The sequence below is a fragment of the Gopherus evgoodei genome, chromosome 2, assembly GCF_007399415.2.
Source record: "Gopherus evgoodei ecotype Sinaloan lineage chromosome 2, rGopEvg1_v1.p, whole genome shotgun sequence".
In the NCBI taxonomy this organism is placed as follows: Eukaryota; Metazoa; Chordata; order Testudines; family Testudinidae; genus Gopherus; species Gopherus evgoodei.
This window is the reverse complement of record NC_044323.1, coordinates 78,714,112-78,736,687: the sequence shown is the minus strand read 5'-3', so window position 1 is coordinate 78,736,687 and position 22,576 is coordinate 78,714,112. Positions and strand designations below refer to the sequence as shown.

General features: G+C 43.2%; 1 protein-coding gene across 1 annotated transcript in view; it reads right to left on the bottom strand.

The window, feature by feature from the left end:
• The window catches only part of LOC115645872 (collagen alpha-6(VI) chain-like), a 114,146-nt gene that overhangs the window by 76,984 nt on the left and 14,586 nt on the right, over positions 1-22,576 (bottom strand). The window contains exons 2-10 of the mRNA XM_030551082.1: positions 19,506-19,588; positions 17,416-18,021; positions 16,406-16,993; positions 13,837-14,442; positions 12,443-13,066; positions 10,607-11,158; positions 9,080-9,637; positions 8,040-8,624; positions 4,123-4,698 (exon numbers count right to left, since the gene is read on the bottom strand). Coding sequence (XP_030406942.1) covers positions 4,123-4,698; positions 8,040-8,624; positions 9,080-9,637; positions 10,607-11,158; positions 12,443-13,066; positions 13,837-14,442; positions 16,406-16,993; positions 17,416-18,021; positions 19,506-19,575 — 4,765 coding nt within the window. The 5' untranslated portion in view covers positions 19,576-19,588. The remainder of the gene's footprint in view (positions 1-4,122; positions 4,699-8,039; positions 8,625-9,079; positions 9,638-10,606; positions 11,159-12,442; positions 13,067-13,836; positions 14,443-16,405; positions 16,994-17,415; positions 18,022-19,505; positions 19,589-22,576) is intronic.

The window sequence follows — 22,576 nt, the reverse complement described above, 5'->3', positions numbered from 1 at the left end:
TTGCAGGCTTCTGGTGATTTCACTCCACTTGGCTATAATCCTTTAAACCGTTAAAGTTCAGTACTCCCTTTTGCAGTACAAAATGCCCTCTGGAGGAAACTATTTGTTACTAAGCTGAATTAAAATCTTTTGGCTATGCATGCTGAACCACAGAGCTTTAAAAGCTAAGAAATAGCACCAGCACTCAAGCCTGTAAATCTATTTTCTATGTGACATTATTTACTACCGCATGTGTTCTTCTGGCAATGAAAAAACAACTTTCTCCAAAACAGCTAAATACACACACACTAACTCAGATTCTGAAATTATAGTCACAATATCAATGAATGATGCTAGATTTACAGTACACCTGTGTGCCAGAGATCAGCACAAGGCCATAGAACTGTGATTTAGTACTTCCATAAAATGTTTCTGATTAAAGGTTTCCATGAACAGATCACTTGTCTGATTCTAGTATATGGTCCTTCCTAGCACACAGGATGCTTGTTTTCATCAGGAGCTTTTTTCTGAGGCCTGACCTGCACTTGGACCACACTACTTGAAAAGAATTCAGGGGGCAGATCCTCGGTTGGTGTAAACTAGCATAGCCCAATTTATTTCAATAACAATTTACACCATGCTCAGCAGCTCTTGTTGATTTCAATGGGAAGTCCGTGGAAACTGAGCACATGTATCTGAGGGCATCTTTGTACTTGGGTCCAAGGATGGCAAGGCATGTTACAGACATCAGTTAATCTTCACCAGACTCATGTGACAAATATTTTACTGGTAGGGAAACAGTATGGAGAGGTAAAGCGTCTTGACTGAGTTCATACAATGAAGACATGAAGACTGAATTTTCATGACTGGAGTGAAAAGTAGCTCCCAAAGTGCCCACTACCAGTAAGTGACAATGTGAAGCACAGTGGAGTATTTTAGCTACTCCTTCCTTCCTGATGAGGTTCCTAAGGCCTGGCCTACACACAGTTTTTTACCAGCATAATGATGAGGGTCAGGGGTTGGATTTTTTTACCGAACTAGCTATGCCAGTCAAACTCGTAATGTTGGCACAACTATACCATTATAAAGATGCCTTAAATCACTATAGCTTATCCTCCTTATCCCCCTTCTCACATGAGAATAGGCTATACCAGAATAAGCACTTTTATATGGCCTGGTCTACATTTAAAACTTATACCCACATAGCTGTGTCCATCTATAGACACAGTTATACTGGCAAAAAAGGTCTTTTGCTGGAATAACTTATTTCATTCTAGGAACTGGTATAAATTATACTGGCAAAATAAGTTTTTTCTCAGTGTGAACTGAATCTATATTAGGAGGGTTTATGGGTACAGCTATGCCAGTATAGCTAAATCAGCAAACTCTTTCTATTGTAGACAAGGCCAGCAGTATAACTGCATCCACACCAGGAGGGCTATACCACTGTAAACAATACCAGAATAGTTAAAGCAATGTAACTACTGTGTATAGACAAGGCTGCATCCATGGTGCTCAGCTCCTCTTAACACTATTCTGCTGTTAGAACAGTACAGACAAATAGAACCATAGTATCAAGAAAGGAAATCAGGTAACCTATGCCTTTCCTCTATTTGCTGTACCAATAATTGAGAACATAAGTAATATGTTGCATTATTTTGTTTACATATATTTATGGTTAACTCAGACAGAGAATACATCCATTTTCTTTTCTTATTTTATTTTCTCAAGTGTATTCAAATAGATATGAGAAAAGAAGAAAAAGACACAAACACACATTCAGATATAGTATATATTACATCAGAAGAAACAGACAAATAAGGTTCACTCGAGGGCAAGTGAAGCACTCAAAAGTTTGGAAATGCCAAAACAAATGTTGCCTGTGCAACCTTAATTCAGCCCTCTTGTGCATATGCATGATAACTACATGATCACATATTATTTTTTCCACAGGACCCGTTCCTCATTCAGTACACACAAAGGATGGTGCTCACTAGATTGGAAGTTATTGAATATTTCTTTTTATCCTCATCATTGAATTGTGCCCCCCCCCCAGGCCTTATTTACTGCACTCCATCCAAACTCTGCACCTCATGCAGCATTATTAATTTCCTCATAATGCACTTCTCATAGTATCTTAGTGCTTTACAAACATTAATTAAATTATCTTTACAATACCCTTGAGGTGGGAGGTGATACTATTACTTCCATTTTACATATGGGGAACAGAGGTACAGAAAGATTACAGCCAAAATCGTTACAAGCATTGCTACCTGTGTCACCTTTTCCCAGTTCACTTAAATATATAAATAGACATTAGTGTGTCCGTAGAATAATTTCATACGTGTGTGTCTATATTTCACATACACTTACATAATACACACACACATTTTATAGCTGTAACTGTGGGCCAGATTCATCCCTTGTGTAACTGAACTAACTATACCTGGTATAACTGAAATAACTATACCAAGAGTTAATTTAACACTGCATTATGTACATTTTTAAAAATCATTATCCATATTGTGCTGTAAAATGCATATGTGAATCTGTAACACATGTAGAGGTATTCATTTGCATGTAAAAATGCTTAATTTGTGAAATATTTTTTTAAAATCTATCTGTTCATGCATCCAGATTTCTATCTTGACCCCCTATCACTGTAGTATGAGTGCCCTCAGTATGTTTGTATACAAAAAATTATTGCAAACAAATGGAAATGCAAGATTTTGGTCAGTCAGAGAGTGGGGAAAAATTTAGATTTATGTCAGCAAAAAAGGTTAAAAGGGAAAAAAAAAATCAGGAAAAATAGAAGATGACAGAGGTCAAGATAAAATTAGTTTATCAAATGGAAACAGGCAGCGGCTATATGACAAATATCTCTGGAGTTGTTTTTGAGTGGTTGTTTGGTTGGTGTTTTGGGGTTGTTTTTTTTGTTGTTACAAAACAGTGAGATCAAATATTTTCTTCTCTCTCTCCTCTAAGAGAGTTTGCATTTTTATAATGTATTTACTGTGTGGCTCTCTGCTGGTGAAGCTCACTGTTCTCTGGTGAAGGAGCACTAGGAGGTGCTGCTGCATTAGACATCATCTCCCTGATGTGACCATGCTCCATTTTCACAGCAGTAATATTGGACTTTGGTGGGGGCAGTTTTTATTTCAGCACTGATCTGTTAAGCATCTAGGTATCGTCCTTGTGCACCTCACACCACGCAAGGCTTTAGCCACTGTCTGCTTAGTTGTGGGTGCACTGGTCCTCCTCCACCAACCCAGCTTCCAAGCTGCAAGTCTCCCAACTCAGCTATAGTGCTCAGAGCAAGGCGCCTGATTCTGTGTCAGTCTTCTAGGCCTGACAGGGTGCTGGGAGTCTAGAAGCCCTGAAAGCCATGGCTGAGCTGGGAGTGTGAGAGCATGGGCTGTATTTCATTTCAAAAGTTTTTTAAATGAAATGTTTCAATCACTCCTAAAGAATTTTTGTTTCAGATTTTCCCTTCCACAGGAAGTTTCTAAAACTGTTATTTTCATTCCAAAATGGAATGATTTTTTTTAAAAGAATTTCCCATGAAACAGAATTTCCAACTTTCACCCAGCTCTGCTACCAACTCTTGCATGAAAATAGAAGCTTTATGTTTCTTAGGAGGACCTGGTCTATACTGGGAGCGGTGGGAGGAAATCGATCTAAGATACACAACTTCAAGAATAGCGTAGCTGAAGTTGACGTATCTTAGATTGACTTACTTCGCGTCCTTGCAGTGCAGGATCGATGGCCACTGCTCCCCTGTTGACTCTGCTTCCACCTCTTGCAGTGGTGGAGTTCCAGTGTCAATGAGGAAAGCGTTCGAGGATCCATTTATTGCATCTAGACGAGACACGATAAATCAGTCTCCGATAGATCCATCACTGTTCACCTATCTGGCGGGTAGTGTAGACGTATCCAAGTTAGTCTGCACCCACTGCTTACATCCTGCTGAACTTCCAGGGCCAGATTTAGTAGCATGCTTTGGCTGCTCTATGTCACTCCAAAACACGCTAAGTTATCTATGATCTACAGAAATGTGATTTCTTTCCTTTGACTAATCACAAAAGTGTGGGACACAGAGAATCTGTTGATAGATATACTCAATAAAAGATTTCTGTTACTTACCCTGGCTAGGACGATCTTCCAATTCACAGATTTCAGTGACAATCTTCCTCTCTATGGTTTTCAGCACTTCAAAATTCTCCAGCACATACACCCTGCGTGCATCACCGGCAATTCGAAGAAGCTCAAATGAATTTGGAATCCCTATGCCAATTGCAAAGATGTGTATCCCATCATTCCTCAGAGCAATAGCTGCCTCATCCACCACATCGTTAGACTGTCCATCAGTAATCACTACTAGGCTCTGCAAAACTCCTTGTTTTTTCCGGCCACCCCTGGGAGTCTCGAAAAAGCTCTTGACAAACCTCAGACCTTTGCCAGTGAAGGTGGAGGTCTTTAACTGGACAATGCTATCAATCCGTTCCTTTAGGGTTGTTTCAGAGTGGAATTCATTGAGATATATTTCTTTCTGGGGATCTTTGCTGTACTGGACCACGCCAACTTGGACTTTGTCCTGAGCAATAATAAAACTGTCCACGATTTCCTTCATGAATGTTTTCATGGCAGAAAAGTTATGTGCAGATATCCTTAATGACCCATCAATCAAGAATATAAGATCTGCCTGTTGGTTGCCACAAGCTGCAGGGGGAAAACAATTTACTTAGCTATGCAAATCTGAGAGACTTCAGTCATTGCCTTCATTCTCATTCATTTCACCTTTCCAATACCCTGCTCTCTTAGGGTGAAATCTCCCACTGTGCAGAGATGCCAGCACAAGGTCAATCCACCACATAAATTCCAGTTAAACGCTTAGGTCCTCTGTGCAGAAAGAAACTTCACCATGTATCAAGCAGCAAATGCTGGGAGAAACTAGCTCCTGGACACTTTATATACCATAACTATGACTTCTTGCAGAGAGGAGGTGAGACTAGGTTATGCAGAACTTGTGTCTGAAGTCAGGCTGTCAGTAGAATAAGGTTAATCTTTAATTCTCACTGAATGACAACTGTTGGACAGTCAGCAGGTGTAATCAAGTAAAACACCATCCCTTTCATGCCACAGTTTGAAGCATCATAGTAAGAAAACTTGCTTGCATTCTAGCAGAAGAATGCTGAGCTTCCTGACTGCCTTGAATGGCATGGGAACCAGAAGGTCTGTTGGTTTACTGGAAAGTTGGGCAGTTTCTTGTTTGTGAACAAGTTTGTGCTGCAGGAGCTCTCTCAGGTGCATGACATTTTTTACAGGTAGCTTCTAGTCGGTGAGCTTGGTACTTCAAAATGAAAGTTTATATCAGAATTGTACAATGCTTGTGTGCTTCAGTGAACAGCCAATAGGAGCTGAAGGGGTGGCACCTGCGGAGGGGGCAGCACACTGAGCCACCTGGCCATGCCTCCATATCAGAGCCAGAGGGGGGACATGCCATCGCTTCTGGGAACTGCTTGAGGTAAGTTGCCCACCACTGGTGTAGAGAGTCTTTTTTCAAGAAATGTTTGAGGTGAATTGAGAAGTAGGATATCCCAATAATGTGGGTATTTTCCCCATGTCCCAGAAGCACTTTGAAAAGGGAGGACTTTCTAGTGCTGGGAAAAATCACCCATTTTGAAAGCCTATGGCCACACTCTCAGTGCAGATTTTTCAGCAGACAGAACATTTGTGCATATATTTACCACAACTATGGACACTGTTACCACAAATGTGCACACAAATGGGTCTTTAGACACTTAAATACCATTTGCAGTCATCCTGCTAAATACAGGTGTGTTATTGTGGTAAATTTCTACAAGCACAAGTGAGCCTCTACATCAGGGTAGGCAACCTATGGCACGCATGCCAAAGGTGGCACACAAGCTGATTTTCAGTGGCACTCACACTGGCAGGGTCCTGGCCACCAGTCCGGGGGGCTCTGCATTTTAATTTAATTTTAAATGAAGCTTCTTAAGCATTTTAAAAACCTTATTTACTTTATGTACAACAATAGTTCAGTTATGTATTATAGACTTATAGAAAGAGACCTAAAAACACTAAAACGTATTACTGGCACGCAACACCTTAAATCAGTGTGAATAAATGAAGACTCAGCACACCACTTCTGAAAAGTTGCCGACCCCTGATCTACATGCTGAAAATTTGCTTCTCGTAGCTTATTTCTCACATAGTCAGAGACGAAAGTAAGCCAGTCCAGTCCGGTATGGGCATACCAGTAAGAGTCGGTACACAGCTGATCATACCGGCAGGGCCACTGATGAAAGGGGCCAAAAGGGGTAGCTTCCCAGGGGCTCAGCAATTTAAAAGGACCTTGCCTCCCAGCAGCGTCCAGAGCCCCCGGCCCTTTAAATTGCCACCACTGCAGCTACCCCAGGGCTCCAGCAGCTATTTAAAGGGCAAGGGTATCCAGCTGCCACTGCCACCACGCCAGCGGGTGAAGCCTCGGGCCCTTTAAATCACCACCAGATCTCCGGGGTAGCATAAGCAGCGGCCAGGAGCCCCAGGCTCTTTAAATCACTGCTGGAGCCCTGGGGTAGCAGTAGCGGCAGTCGGGAGCCCTGGGCTCCAGCAGTGATTTAAAGGGCCCAGGGCTCTCGTGGCGGTGGCAGACGGGAGCCCCAAACCCTTTAAATTGCCGCCAGAGCCATGGGCAGTGCAGGCCAGGCAGTGCTGAAGGACTGGCTGGGGGAATATGGCCCCAGTCCTGCCCCTTCTGGGGGCCCAGAGCCGCCCCCTCACTTTGCTCAGGACCCTGGCCACCCTGCGTACTGGTAAGTGGCTTAAGTTACTTTCACCCCTGCACATAGTGTAAATTGTCCATTTATAGGAACATAGAAATTACCATAATGGTTCAGACCAAGGGACCAAATCATTCATTTCAAGGAAGCCTTATGTAGGACAATTATGGAGTAAGGTGCCTATAAGGGAAGTTTAAGCTAACCCAAGCAGTTGGTACTTACCTTATCTCAGAAGTACAAGGGTTTTTATGCTTTATACATTTTTATTGGCTGAGTGAAGTGAGGCCCTTTACCTCAGTTTCATGGCATACTTCTGTCTGTCTGTGACCAATAAATAAGAAATAATGTGGGAAGAGGGAAGGGGATGCACATAGAGCCCCTGGCATGGAGAGGAAGAAAGGGAGACCCTGGCACAGGGAGAAGGGGGAACAGGTGGCACACAGGACCCTGGGGGGAGGGGAAATGGGGGACTCCAGTATGGAGGGAAAAGGCATATGGGGAAGGACACAGAATCTCTGGCATGGGAAGGAGAAAGGGGGGCCCTGGCATGGGGTGAAGGGAGAATGGAGGGACACACAGAATCCCTTGCATGGGGAGAGGGACATGGGGGGCGGGTCCTGGAATAGAGAGAAGGGGGATGGAGAGCACACAGAACTGCCAGCAGGAGGAGGAGAAGGAGGAAGAGGAAGAGGAAATGGGGGATGCTAGTATGAGAGAAAAGGGAAACAAAAGCCCTGATCCAGCAAAAGCACTTGAAGCACATGAATGTTCCCATACACGTCAATGGGATTAAACATGTGCTTAAAGTAAAGATCGTGCTTTGCTGGAAAAGTGCATAAGAAAATGATGGTGAAGGGCTCTGATTTTGACATGTGCTGCTTTCCATACTGGAAATTGTCTCTACCCTATTTCCATACACCCCTTCTTTAAAGTCCCCACCCCAACTCCGCCCCCTCCCTGCCTCTATTCCAACCTCTTCCCCAAATCCCTCCCCTCAACCCGCCTCCTCCCCTGTGAGTGCCACGTTCCCGCTCCTCTCCGCACCCCACCCCCGAGTGTGCTAACATTGCCAAACAGCTGTTTGGCAGTGGCTGAGGGGGGAAGCACTGGGAGGTAGGCAGAGGAGCGTGCAATAGAACATTTTAAAAATGCCCATTGCCTGTGACTGATATTGCCTCTGACAACCTAGATAGTCTGGATAAATGGCTGAAAACATATAAGAAAAAACCAACAGCTCAATTTAAAGGTCTCACTTACCTGGCTTTGCTTCATCACATACTGTATGAGTGAGGTTTTCATGTAAACTTTCCAGTTCATTATAGCTCTGCACAAAGAACAATCTCTCTCGCTCTCCCACAATTTCTTCAAGCTCTGTTCTATTGGCTTTATCCACTCCAACAGCAAAGACATTGATACCATCTTGCTTCAAAGATTTTGCTGCTGCTGGAAGGTTGGGTCTATCTGAGGGTGAAGTTGGCTGATCAGTAAAAAGTACAAGAATCCGAGTGACACTAAGAGATGATGTACGACCACCATAAGCCATACCAAATCTCTCCCTGGCAAAGTTTAAAGCCCTTGCTGTGAAGGTTAGCCCCGGCACAGGTCTCAAGTTAGAGATTGCTTCTCTGACCTGCGATTTAGCAGAGTACGTATTCAGTGAGAAATGATCCTGAGGATTAGTGCTATAGACCACAGCCCCAAACTGAACATTGTCTTTTCCAACCACTGAGTCATTCACCACAGCCTCCATGATCTTCTGAATGCCCTGGAACTGCAAGTCTGTGATGCTTCTTGATCCATGTACCACAAATATGATGTCTGCAACTTCAATCCTTTTGCACGCTGTTGTTAACAGAACAAAGGAAACAAAGCAGCAACGTTATGATCAGGTCTCTCTCCTCCTTGCTCCCTCCCTGAGAAGTTCTTTTGATCCAACTACTAACTGAAACCAGAAAGCGCAGGGACATTCCAAAAAGCAAGATACAAAGAAAAACAAAATAGGAGGGCTGTGGGCATTTCCTTTTGTCCAAAAGAAAAATATGCACCTGCCTGAAAGAAAATAAAATATGGCTCCTGAGGAAAAGCATGAGACTATGGTCTGTACAGAGCGTGGTCTTATTTTCTGCTATTGCATTTCACTTTACTATCATTGCTTAATATCACAATGGAAGAAAAGCTGAAGATCTCTACTAGAAATATGTGGGTGGGGAGGAATCAAACCTCATAAAGGATTAATAGTAAACACAACAAAATAAAGAAGAATTAGAAAGACCCAACAGGTTATTACTATCACTTACAATCCTCCAGGTTGCAAATTTCAAAGAGAATCTCCTTTTCCAGAAAGGTAAGAGAATCAAAGTTATCCTCGAAGAAGACTCTGTCTTGACTGCCAGCAATCTCCACAAGTTGGGAGTTGTTTGCATGAAGAACCCCAATGGCATAGATGGTGATACCTTTCTCCCTAATGGTCTCAGCAGGCTCTCTCACGATATCTTGGGCCTCCCCATCTGTGATCACTATGAGATACTGTTTTACTCTGGATCGCCCTCCTTTGGGTTCATCAAAGTAAGAGGAGGCAAAAGTTAGGGCTTTCCCGGTCATCGTTCCGGATTTAATCGGCCTGATTCCCGAAATGGCTTTCCTTAGGTCAGCCTTGCTGCCATATTGGTTGAGCTGGAACTCCTCCTGGGGCTCGGAACTGAACTGCAACAACCCAATCTGAACTTTATCAGACCCAATATCAGACCTGTTCACAATCAGCTGCATGAAATCCTTCATCTTCTGAAAATCAACAGGGTGGATACTCTCAGAGCTGTCGACCAGCAAAATAATGTCAGCTTTCATATTCTTACAGGCTGGGAAAGAGAAGAAAAGAGAGAAGACAAAATTCGGAATCTCCTCCTGAATGTATTTGCCAACCACTCAGACTGAAAACTACACAGAAAATCGTGTCTTCCATAGCAGACCTCAAGGAAAATAAAAGGCTGCTGTTTACTAACAGCTAACAGTTACTGATAAAGTCTAAATAGTAAGGATTTATGTTCTGGTGCTGAAGATACTGAGTTTGATCTCCACTGATGACCATAGCACGCATAAATATGTAACCACATCTTGTTACACAGTCTTCTTCCCCCGTCTCAGATTGCGGCACCATAAGATTTATACACTGCCCTTGATCCACAGCCGCTCTGGATAAGGTCAGGAATGTGGCCCTAAAATGAGTACTTCATTTTTTTGACAAACGCATCTGCTCATGCTCAGACTTGGGGATCCAAAATCAGAGCCTTAATCTATCTCCTTTAGAAGGGCGTTGTTCTGGACTGTACCCACAGTGCTGAAAATGTGCATGTATTTAGGATCTCAAATAGCCTAGCATTAGATCATAGGCAATTCAGAGCAGGGGGCTGCTCTTTGTTCTATATTTGTACAGTACCTTGGGGTAGGAACCTTCAGGTGCTACCATACTGTAAATAGTAAAAATATATATTTTTACATACATAAGTTCATCTTTAAGAATTTCAGCCCCTGGTGTCAGATTTCATTTTCTTTTGTGAGATGTTCATTCAACAAAGTTATACCCTCCCTGTGTCAGGAGGAGAAAGATAGCCTGGATTTCATCTGGCAAAGCATGTTACTTCTTCTGAGACAATTTACACGAAAGAGTGAAGTTGTTTATTCCTGTTTATTTAGCAAAGCTACCTTCAATGTGCACCACGTCTGTGCTGGGTTAATGCAAATAGTAAATACTACTCATAATTATAATGAGCACATCCAGGTGCTGTTTACTTTCTAAGTGATTGGAGTGATTTAGAAAAACCTCTTACCTTCTGGGGAGCAGATATCCTGCACAATATCATGTTTGATGAGTTTTAAGGAATCAAAGTCGTTCACAAAAAACATTCGATCTTCTGTTCCTGCAATGTCTTTAAGTTCCTTTTTAACGGCATTCTTGACACCAATGGCATATATAATAATCCCTTCTTGTCTCAGCTCTTCTGCTGCCTTTGTCACCTGATCCTGGGATTCGCCATCGGTAATGACTATCAGCAACTTGGGAACACTATCCCTGGCGGCCTTTACAAAAAGACTTTTCATATACCTTAAAGCATCTCCAGTATTGGTGCCACCTCCTAACTGCTGAATAACACGGACTGCTTCCTTTAACTGCTTCACGCTGTTGTATTGGCTAATCGTGAATTCTGTTTGAGGAATGCTTTCGTACTGAACCACACCAAAGCGAACTCCATTGGCACTGACCTGGAACATGCTGATCATCTCATTCATGAATACTTTCATGTCCTGGAAATCATTTGGGTATATACTGCCAGACCCATCAATCAAGAAATAAATATCAGCTTCCTCTGTGTCCACACAACCTAATTGAGAGGAAACAAAGGGAAAGGTGAATGATCTTTCAATTACTGCAGTGCTTCAGTATGGTTTAACAGCAATCACAAAAAAATGCTGGCTATAATATTTAGGGTTGGGAAAATTACTACATTTTCTAAGCCCAGGGCAGACAAAAATCATAGGAGTTAGGATAACATAAGGGGCCAAACACACATATAACTTAATCCAAGCACTTGGCATGTGGCCATAAGATGTTTACAAGTGTTGCAGGACTTGCAATGCCAAAGTTCTCCAACACGAGCAAGGCTACAGACAACCGATTGTCCGCATCAGTGTGCTCACACAGCCATGTGTGTGTATATATGTGTGTGTGTGTGTGTGTGCACATTTGTGTGTGTACAGGAGGAGGCAAAACCAGTTTTGTTTAGTTTAAAATGTATCTGCTAACACTATAGCAAAGCACTCTTTCAGTGGGATCGTGCCGGCTGTAAATCAACGCAGTACTTGTCCTGTACAGTTGAGCCACCACTAAGGCCCATTGCTGGGGTCAAGGAGATACTGATTGTACCTCTGAGGATGATGGTGATGGTTTGGTACCCCAGAGGAGGTTTGGTCAAACCTGAGGGCTGACCTAAATTGTGCCCCCTCCTACCGCAGCCCCTATGGGTGCTGCAGTGGCATGGAATAGGTAGAGGGGAGGGACAGCCCAGCCACACCTGCTCCTAACCCAATATGCCCCCAGTGTCATGGGCTCCTGCAGAGCTGGCTCTGTGCCTGGCAGAGAGGTCCCTGCACTGGTGGTATTCACTGGTAATGAGCCTTAAACCTGCCTTACAGCCTCTTGTGTCACCATGCCTGTATATTTATCACTGATGATGAATGGAGGGCAACAGTGCCTGTCCCCTGGCTATGACTTCCAAGGCATGGGACTCTAGAGATAAAAAAGGTCTTCCAGGGGGTCAAAGGCAAAGGGGGATGATGCCAGAGGGCAGATGAACTCAGCTGTCCTTCTCTGTGTAGGTAGGGAGAAGATCCATGGAAAGTTCCTGAGTGGGAGGGAGTCCCCTCCTCACTCCAAGCTGTGCATTCTGATACTATCACATGTCTCGTTTTTCAGTGATAATGTAAAAAGAATATGACTGAATTCATGTCCCTGGATACTTTGTTTGGCAAAGATAGAAGGCCACAGTCTGCTCTCAGTTACACTGATGCAAATTCAGAGTATACCCTTGAAAGCCAATAGAGTTATTGAGTTTCCATCAATGAACCTGAGCAAGATTTTGGGCCAGATTTTCATATTTCTCTCTTACCTTCTTTCAGGGTCCGTGATCGCACAGGGACTACAAAGGTTTGTGAAACAATCTCACTGCAAAGCTGTTTCTTTATTTTCCATTCAATATTTGACAGCTGCAGAAAAGATTCCAAGTTGGTGACATGTTTCCTTGGAGGATAAGATGCAATTTTAACCAGTTGGCTACTCTCTGAAGTATTCTTGGTGCCTACAGCATAGACAGCAACTCCATGATGTCTCAGTTTAGAAGCAGGCTCAACAAAGTCATCAAAAGACTGCCCATCAGTGATAACCACAGCTAACTGCTGCACTCCTTGATTTTTCCTGCTACCTGCCTCTTGAGTAAAAACCTTCTTCCTGAGGAAATCTATGGCAGCACCAGTGTATGTTCTCCCACCTCGATATGGCAATATTTTCAGATAGTCCAAGATATCTGATTTGTCCTCAAATGTATCCAGAGTGAACTCTAGCCTTGGTTCATCACTGTACGACACCAAGCCAACTCTGATATTATTTGGGCCAATATCCAGAGCATTGACTATTTTGAGCAGAAAAGTCCTGGTCAGCTGGAAGTTTCTTATCCCAATTCTGCTGGATTCATCCACAAGAAATACAATGTCTGCTACAGATGCACTGGAACATACTAAACGCAAACCAACCGAAGGAAAAGAAAGATAGCAAAGTTACTGTAGGTTAGACTGCGGGATCATTGAAGGATACAATTGGGATAGTTTATTAAAAGAAACCAAGAGCTCAAGTAATGAGCTAGATAGGAATGAAAGAGAAAACCAGCTTCAAAATCCTACAAACTTCAGAGAGTTCAGATTTAGATCTGAACTTCATGCTTCAGGCCCATTTTAAAATGAGTCTGAATCAGATATTAAAACACATATAAAGGGATATTAAACTCCCTTTTGTCCAGATTTTGGGGAAGTTTACAGATTGAGTCTCTCTCTCTCTCTCTCTCACAGCCAAACCAAGACACCTAATCAAACTACCACAGGACTTGAGGGAAGTTCTTCTTTGGATCTGAATCTGGAGTCTCTTGCTATGGCCCATCTCTAGAAAAAAAAGTGAACAGAAAAACACTTTGCAAAATCCTCCTCTTAGTCACAATGGGCACCCCTCTGAAACCAATAATAGGAACTCCTGGGTGTAACTGACAGCGTAATTTCACTGCATATAACCAGTTCAGGTAAGTATTAGCAACTTTATGTACACAGATGCCGCATCCTTACTGCCATGTGGCTACATAGGCAGTCCAACCTTTTACAAGCACTAAATTCAGTCATCTGCATTCTGTCCCCTTCAACCGACTCATTTGATATTTCTCTTGTTTATGGGTGAAATATAGCATTTCTTTATCTACAAATATATTCAAGTGGCTGTTTTCACTCTGGTGACATACTATACCTGCTGGCACTTTTGCATCTAGGGCAGAGACATACTGTTGTTGAACTGGTGCTTCCAAAACATTAGTAATGTCCTGGTGCAGCTGACTGATGCTCTGCCCTCCACTGATTTGGTAAACCAAGGGAGAGGTGGCTATCACCTCCATTTCTTCCCGATCAAAATTTTGGACACCGACCGAGATGACTTTCACTCCGATCTCTTTCAGCTCCTCTGCAGCTTCCGCAACATCATCCTTTGATTTGGCAGAAGTGATGACCACTGCAAACTGGGGGGTGCCTTGGCTAATTCGGCTTCCAGCCTCTTCTTTGAAAAAGACTTGGTGCAGAAACTCCAGGGCCCTTCCTGTCTGCAAAGGGCCCCCCAGGAATGTGACACGCCCCTGGAGGTGATTGAGCACGTCTTCCTTGCTCTTATAGGTGTTCAGTAAAAACTCCACAAGGCCTTCCCTGCTGTACTGGGCTAGGCCGACCCTGTATTTGTCAGTCCCAATATCGAGCTGGTCAACAATTTGGTAGATGAAATTTTTTATTTGCTCAAAGGTAGAAGACCCCATATTCACAGAAGAGTCAACGAGGAAAACAATGTCAGCATAGTGCTTTGTAAATGCTGAGGAGAAAGAAAAATTGTGACAAATGAGTGAAAGGGGTGGCTGTCAAACTGGATTTGAATTGTAAACTGAACTGAAATGGAACTACTGTACTTGTTGTTCTCTACTATTTTACTTGAGAATTCTACAGCCTATTCCGTGTGTGGTGCTGAATTATGATGAAATAACATTGTATGACCATTGTTCCTGCAGCTCTCTGGAATAGACAAGCATCCCACGAAGCTATCCCTGTGAAAACTTCCATGGGGAAAAAAAAAGCAAAAAACCATTTTTGACTAAATCTACATCTGACTATATTTATATATGTGGGGACCTAGTCTTGCTCCCACTGAATCTTCCATTTACTTCTACAGGAGAAGGATTGAGCCACTGATCTTTATGCTCTAGGGCTTCCCGTTCTGTTAAATAAACGCTTGTCTACCCATGTACCAAATTGCACTTCTACTTCTGTTATTGAGATACAATTTCCATTGACGGAGTTTATCTAGCTTCGGCTATGTCTATCTAAGGCTACACTTACAGCAACATGTAGCGTATAGGCACAACACGTGTAGCTGCACGCTGAAGTAAAAGGCAGGCTGCATCCACATGTGTTACTGTAGTGTGTGTATATACTCATTGCAGCCAAAGGCCTTTTCCCACTGCCTCCTCTCTGCCAGAGCTTTTCTCCATTGCTGGAGCCTTTCGTTGCGGCAGTAAAAGGCTCCAGCAGCAGGGAGGCAGTGGGACACTACACTGCTAAAAATAGCTGTGTAGACATGGGAGGCACTGCTTGAGCATGTGGAGGACATACCCTGGGAGTACAGGCATGCAGGCGTTCTTTTCTACTCACTTAAGCCATGCTTCACTGTCTAGACTGCTATTTATACCCATGCTACCTGAGAGTGCAATGTCTTTGCTCTGCATTCTGCCGTGAGTGTAGCTGTACCCAAAGGAGCTTATATGGAACCATCCCTGCACTATCTGAGCTCCTGGTGATCTTTAATGTCTTTGTCCTCACAAGACTCCTGTGAGGTAGGGAAATGCTAATACCCCCATTGTAAATACAGGAAACTGAGGCAGAGAGAGACTAAGTGACTTGCCCATGGTCGCACAGGCAGTCTGTGGCTGAGCAGGGAATAAAACCACTGTCTGAGTCCCAGGATAGTATCCTTGCAACGAGATCATCTTTCCTCTCAGATATTTTTTGTGAGAAAAAAATCCCTACTAAAATGTGATTTTCCCTGGGAAATGTCAAAAGGATACAAAAGTTTTCATTTAGTATCACAATTTTAAACTGAAAAAATGTTTTTATTGTTGTTTTTTTTTCAAATTTTGGGGGAAATCGCTTTATTTTTACTTTCTCTCCATTTCGCCCATTGGAAGAAGGAAGGGAGATTGAGAAAGTAGAGAAAAAATGCTTTTCATACATTTGACTGTTTAATCAACACAATTAAATGGTGTGAAAATAAAGTTACTACATGCACACACACTTTGTTTTCCAAATTCTTGAAAAGGGTTCAAAAGTGTTGGAAAGTGGTGAAACCCCAATCTCAAAATGAAAAATTTTGGGAAAATAACAAGTGTTCATCAAAAACTACATTGATTTTATTTAGAGAAAAAAATTCATCAGGAAAAACTTCATCAGAAAATTCTCAACCAGTTCTAGTCAGATGGAATTTTAGCTATTTCACCTAATCTGTGAGCCTGAGCCTGATTTCACTTAAGCCCTGACTTGGGAAAGCCCTTAAGCATGTGCTTAACTTCCAAGTATGTACTTAAAACTCACTGACTTCAATGGAACTTACCTACATGCTTAAATGTAAGTACAGGCTAAAGCTCCCCTTCCCTGAATTGGGGCCCAAATCAAGATTAACTCCATCAAAGCCAGTGGAGCTACACCAGTCAGATCAGAATCAAGATTGTTGCTTTGGTGCACCAAAAGTGTCAGAAATGCCACCATCATAAGGGCAAATTATTTACCTTTGATCTGGCTCTCAATTGCAAAGCACATGGTTTGCAAAAGGCTTCTGGGGAGATCTTGAAGGACATCATAACTGTCAATACTAAACAGAAATTTATTTAAAGGCTTGTTGGCTATTTCCTGAAGCTTGGTTGTATCCTGGACATTGATTCCAATCACATAGACAGAGATGCTTCTGGCTTTCAATTTGTTGGCTGGCATTTTGACCTCATCATTGGATTCCCCATCAGTGACAAGGATGACTACCTGGGGGACATTTTCCAGAACTCTGCTACCAGCAGACTCAGTGAAATATGTTGTCCTGACAAAATCCAGAGCTGTGCCTGTGTAACTCTCTCCACTCCTATATGGCAAATTCTGTATCTGTTCCAGAATGTCACTTTTCAGTGAATATTGATTCAGCAAGAACACCGTGAAGGTCTCATCGCTGTACTGGGCCAGTCCAACCCGGATCTGATCGCTGCTCACATTGAGACTTGAAACCAAGGTGTAGAGGAAGTTCTTCACTTTCTGAAAGTTTTCTTGGCCAATACTTGTTGAAGTATCCACTAAAAATACGATGTCTGCCAAGGTGGCTTTTCTGCAAACTACATGAGAAAGGTGACACAAAAAATGAAAAGGCAAGTTGTTTCATTTCTTTCACAGTTGTGAGCTATCTTCATACTAAAGGATAAGTTGACTTTCCCCCACCAACCAAAATTAAATGGTTTTGAAACTGGTTTTTTTTTATTTTTGACCCTGCAGAGTAGGTTTGTGTTTTGAGTCTACCAACCCATGGTGCTGTTTTGGATATTTTAAGCTAAACAGATACTTGTAGGAACTTGTCACAGTAAGTGTGTGTTAAACGTTAGTTCCCCAGAGTGCCTATATGAGGTAGAGAAAGGGAGAAGGAAGATACATGAAGTTAAGACCCATGATTTGATTGCATGTCACAGTTTTATACACTTCACCAATGAACATGAAAGAGAAAAGAGTGGGGGGGAAGGGGAACAGGGGCTTGTGGACATACCTTGGGAGACATGGGCAATTTGGTTCACCTCTTCTACTGTGGTACAAAGCACCTCTAGCATATTATGAGAGATATCCTGCAGATCGGTGAAGTCTTCCACTTCATAGACGTGCTTGTCATCTGGATCACTAGCTATCTCTCGAAGCTCCACCAAACTAGCACCTTTGATGCCAATGGCATACAGTGTGATGCCTGCATCCTTGATTTCCTTGGCTGGTTCTTGGATGTTATCCTGAGCCTGTCCATCTGTTATCAGCACTGCAATCTGAGGGACGCCTTCCTCCCTTCGACTTCCAGCAGTTTTCTTGAAGTGATTCTCCAGCATGAACTGTAAGCTCTGCCCAGTTTCTGTGCCCCCTCCTTTGTAGTGTAATTTCTGTATCTTCTCTAAGATGTATTCCTTGCGGTGGTAAGTGTTCAAGAAGAACTCAGTGTGTGGAGCATCACTATACTGAATCAGACCTATCCGGATTTTATCTTCCCCAACATCAAAGCTGCTGACCATGATGTACAAGAAGTCTTGAATGTTTCTGAAGTTCTCTTTTCCAATACTCCAGGATCCATCCACGAGGAATACAATGTCTGCAACAGAAGCTTCCCTGCAGACTGAAGAAACATAACTTTTTTCAATTCTTACTGGATGCATTATCTAATATTACAATCTCAGTTCTTGTTTGCTTCCTGGGGAAAAAATGTCTACTTAAAATAAAAATTCAGTAAAAATCCACCACTCCTGCCTGTTGAAATTCCAGCTATCAGTTCACCTGCAAAGCCTACATACTGAAGCCAGTGATAATGGATGTGCAAGTTCCTGGAATGACAAGAATGCAAAGAGATGATGCAATGTGCATTTGGAGGTCCCTTCTTATGAACAGACAGGATACTGAACTTCACACACACCTGACTTACTTATCTGGCCTGGTCACAAGAAAAGATGGTAAAGTATACACTTGCATGCCTATTGATATATGCACTTAAACATCTTCCACCACAATGCCCAGTATTTGCAGTTTGGTGATGGTATGTTGTCTTGCTGCAGTTTTAGATCATAGGAAAAGTTACTCACATGTGTTTTATGGGCCCAATACTACAATCATTTACTACGAGGCTCAGTGTTTATTAGCATGGGACTAAGGGCTCGTCTACACAACAGGGCAATGCACACAGTCCTGCAGTGTGACTTCTAAAGCATCTCAAACAGTACTACGATAAAATACACTAGACAACCTTTAGCGCCCACTAGCTGTGACCACACAGACCAATTAATGTGCAACTCACCAGTGCACTTCAGAAATCACACCCCAGAGTGTGCATTATCCCAACAGGTAGACTAGCCTTTAGTCATATTGATTTAAACAGGAGTGTGCATATATCATGCAATAAATACTTGCAGTATTAGGGCCCTGGGTTTTTATGGCAGGTCACCACCTGACAAAAGGGTAAAATGGTTATGACCCCTTGAATTGTTAGACATAAGGAAGATGACCTGCATACTGACAGACTGCCTTCCTCAATTCTTCCATCTGCCAAAGAGCGAAAGAGTTGATTACAATAGTCAAAATGTTGGAGTGCTGTAACTTATCCAGAGTTGATAAGGTGGGCAGCCTTGCAATTAGCAATCAGTATTAGATCTGAACTGCATATATTGATGGAATAATAGGCAAAGCTGGCATGAGTCTACTACCAAATATAAATGTGCTAATTGTCAGCTATTGCATGCTCATTTGTATTTAGTAATTTAGTAATAAGATTTTTCCCTAAATTTGGAAAGCACTGAATATCAGCACACTTGAACCGAAAACAAACAAGCAAAAAACCCAAAAAAGTAAAAGCAAAACTACTGAACTATTTGCCTTAAATTTAATTATGTAGAATTGTCTTTAATATCCTAATGCAAATGCACTCCAGGTGTAATTATGTTGCAAGAGCTGCCTGGAATTACACAAAGAATTAAATAGCACCAGGGTTTTGGTTTTTTACATATATTTCAATGGATAAGAAGCACAAGGCTCAATCCAGCTTCCTTTAAGGGCAAAGGGAGCTTTGCCAATGACTTCAATGGCAGCAGGAACAGGCCCATATTGTATTACCAGTCATTTGGTCAGTGGAGCAGAAGGTGGCTGCAAAAAGAAGAAGTAGCAGTGTTTTCTGGTTGTCCATTATGAAAACCTCCCTAGAAAAAAAGAAAATAAAGCCATGAGAAACATACAGAACATCTGCCTGATAAAGAACTTGTTAGTCTTTAATAAGAAAGTTTCTACAGCATCTTAATTAATTTAAGGACAATAGCTCATATGATGTTTCCTAGCTGCGTACAGGACTGCAATGTACTTCACCATGCCTTGATCTTTCAAAACTCTCCCATCCGCCATATGGACATTTACATTCAGATGCAGATAGACTGATATTGGAATGAATATAGATAATCTGATAACCTAACTGGATCAGGAATAGTCAAATCCAATACATGTAATTTGAGGGGACTCATACAAATCAGTGCTGACTCAGCAAATATTCCTATTCCCAATCCTGTTGTCAGGTTTACATTTTAAATACTACGAACAGTACTTTATCGTCATATTTTCCTCACTCACTATAGGGAATAAAGTGTTTGATCCTGGAGTGGATGAGAGTTAGGCTACTGACCTGAATGGGAACATGATCAGAGCAGGGCTGCCGAGAGGATTCAGGGGGCCTGGGGCAAAGCAATTTCAGGGGCCCCTTCCACAAAAAAAATGTTATATTCTCATGGGGGCCCCTGCGGGGCCAGGTGCAAATTGTCCCACTTGCTCCGCACCCACAGGCAGCCCTGGAAAAAATAAACCTTCTGCATTTCAGCATAAACCCAGTTTTGAGAAAACTTCTTTACAAGGTATCACTGGTTCTCAGCATCAGCTAGTGCTAAAAGGCACTAAAGCTCATTAAAAGGGTTGGACAAATATTTTCCATCAAAACTTTTTCTGGATCGAAAACTAGAGGTTTTTAAAAAGCAGAAAAAAATCACTGACAATGTCTGCTTTCCTTCAAAATTTGTTGTGGCTTTTTTATTTGAAAAGCTGAAATTAGTCTGCCAAAACCTGACTAAGGTTTGGAGTTTCAGAAGTGTGTGGTCAAATATTTGCTGTTTGCTGTGTTTGATTGTTTAAAGAAACAATAAAAAAATTCTGTTAAAAAAAAATCCAAAACTTCTGAACCACCTCAGCTTGTGACCAAACTCCCGAGCCCATCCAGTCAAAGATTTTTCCAGGGTTCTGATACTCTCTAGCTTCCTTGACTCATATCTGTCTCCATAACTCTGGGTTCATTTAGGTTAGAAAATAACAGCCATGCTGGGTCAAACCAAAGGTCCATCCAGCCCAGTATCCTGTCTACCGACAATGGCCAATGCCAAGTGCCCCAGAGGAAGTAAACCTAACAGGTAATGATCAAATGATCTCTCTCCTGCCATCCGTCTCCACCCCCTGACAAACAGAGGCTAGGGACACCATTCCTTACCCATCCTGGCTAATAGTCATTAATGGACTTAACCTCCATGCATTTATCTGTTTCCTAGAGACTGTCTCCATAGGGTCCCTCACAAACTGGAGACGGTTACTGTGGGTTTGTCTTTAGTATAGCTTATGTACATACTCCACGAACTGATCATTTGAGCTTGTTCCAGAATCTGGGATGAGCCTATGTTGTGAAAACTGAAATGCTCAAAATAGCACATGCATGTGAATGGACACAGTGCTAAAATTAAATTAACCCAGTGGTTCTCAAACTGGGGGATAGGACCTCTCAGGGGGTCACAAGGTTATTACTGGGGGTAGCAAGCTGTTAGCCTCTACCTCAAACCCTACTTTGCCTCCAGCATTTATAATAGTGTTATAAATTAAAAACACATTTTTATATATTTAAGGGGGGGTCGCACTCAGAGGTTTTCTATGTGAAAGAGGTCACCAGGACGAAAGTTTGAGAACCACTGAATTAACTCCTTTGAAGCCTCAGGGAACGCAAGGGAGGGGGGTTTCCCTTGGTAGGGTTGGGAAGGATATTGCTCTTCTCATATGATCCCTCCCCTAGTGGCTAATTTTAAATGAAGCTACCCTCCCCTGACATGAATCTCCCTATGGCACTGAAATTAAATATAGACTATAATTTGGCATTTGAGAAGTAAAAGGGATGGTAGCCCTAATGGAAAAGCTAACAGCTTGGCTCTTCTGCAAGCCTCAAACTGCTGAATGAGCTTTAGGGTGTGGAAGGCTGTGCCTCCCAAACAGCCTGGCCCTGCTCCCTATCTGACCTCCACTCACTTCCTGCCCCCTCAACTGCCCGCCCCCCTCAGAATCCCAGACCCATCCTGCTCCTTGTCCCCTCACCAGCCCCCAGAGACCCCGCACAACCACGACCCCAGGACCCCACCCCTGCTCCCTGTCCCCTATTTACCCCGTGCTGAGTCCTAACAGACCCCTGGAATGCACATGATCCAACCTCCCGATTCCCTGACCACCCCCCCAACCTCTGCCCCCTCCCTGTGCCTTGACTGTCCCTGAGACTTCCTGCCCCTTAGCCAACTCCAGCCAGACACGACCCCGCCTCTGCCCCTCACCTGGAGCCTCAGCGCATCCAGGAGCTTCACTTGACAGCAGCAGTGTGGCTCCGGCGGTGCCCCTGAGCTCCGCCCCGCTCAGAGCCGCGTGGTAAGGGGGTGAGGCTGCGAGCTCCAGGCCGAGCGGAGGGAACTCAAGCCCCGCTGGAGCTCGCAGCCCCCTCCCATATCAAACTCCCTCCCAGAACCCACACACTCTCCCACACCCCACACCCCTGCCCCAGCCCAGAGCCCCCTCCCATGCCCTGAACCCCTCCATATCTGGCCCCAGCCTGGAGCCCGCACCCCCAGCTGGAGCCCTCACCCCCTCCTGCACCCGAACCCCCGTCCCAGCCTGGTAAAAATGAGTGAGTGAATGAGGATGGGAGAAAACAAGCAACAGAGGGAGGAGAGTATGGAGTGAGTGGCGGTGGGGGGGCTCGGAGAAGGGGCAGGGCAGGGGAAGGGTGTTCGGTTTTGTGTGATTAGAACATTGGCAACCCTATTTCCACCCCCTTTCTTAACCCATGGAAGGCACAAGTTTGAGCCATGTATTCAGCACAGGCAATGGAAATTGTTGAAATGAGCAGA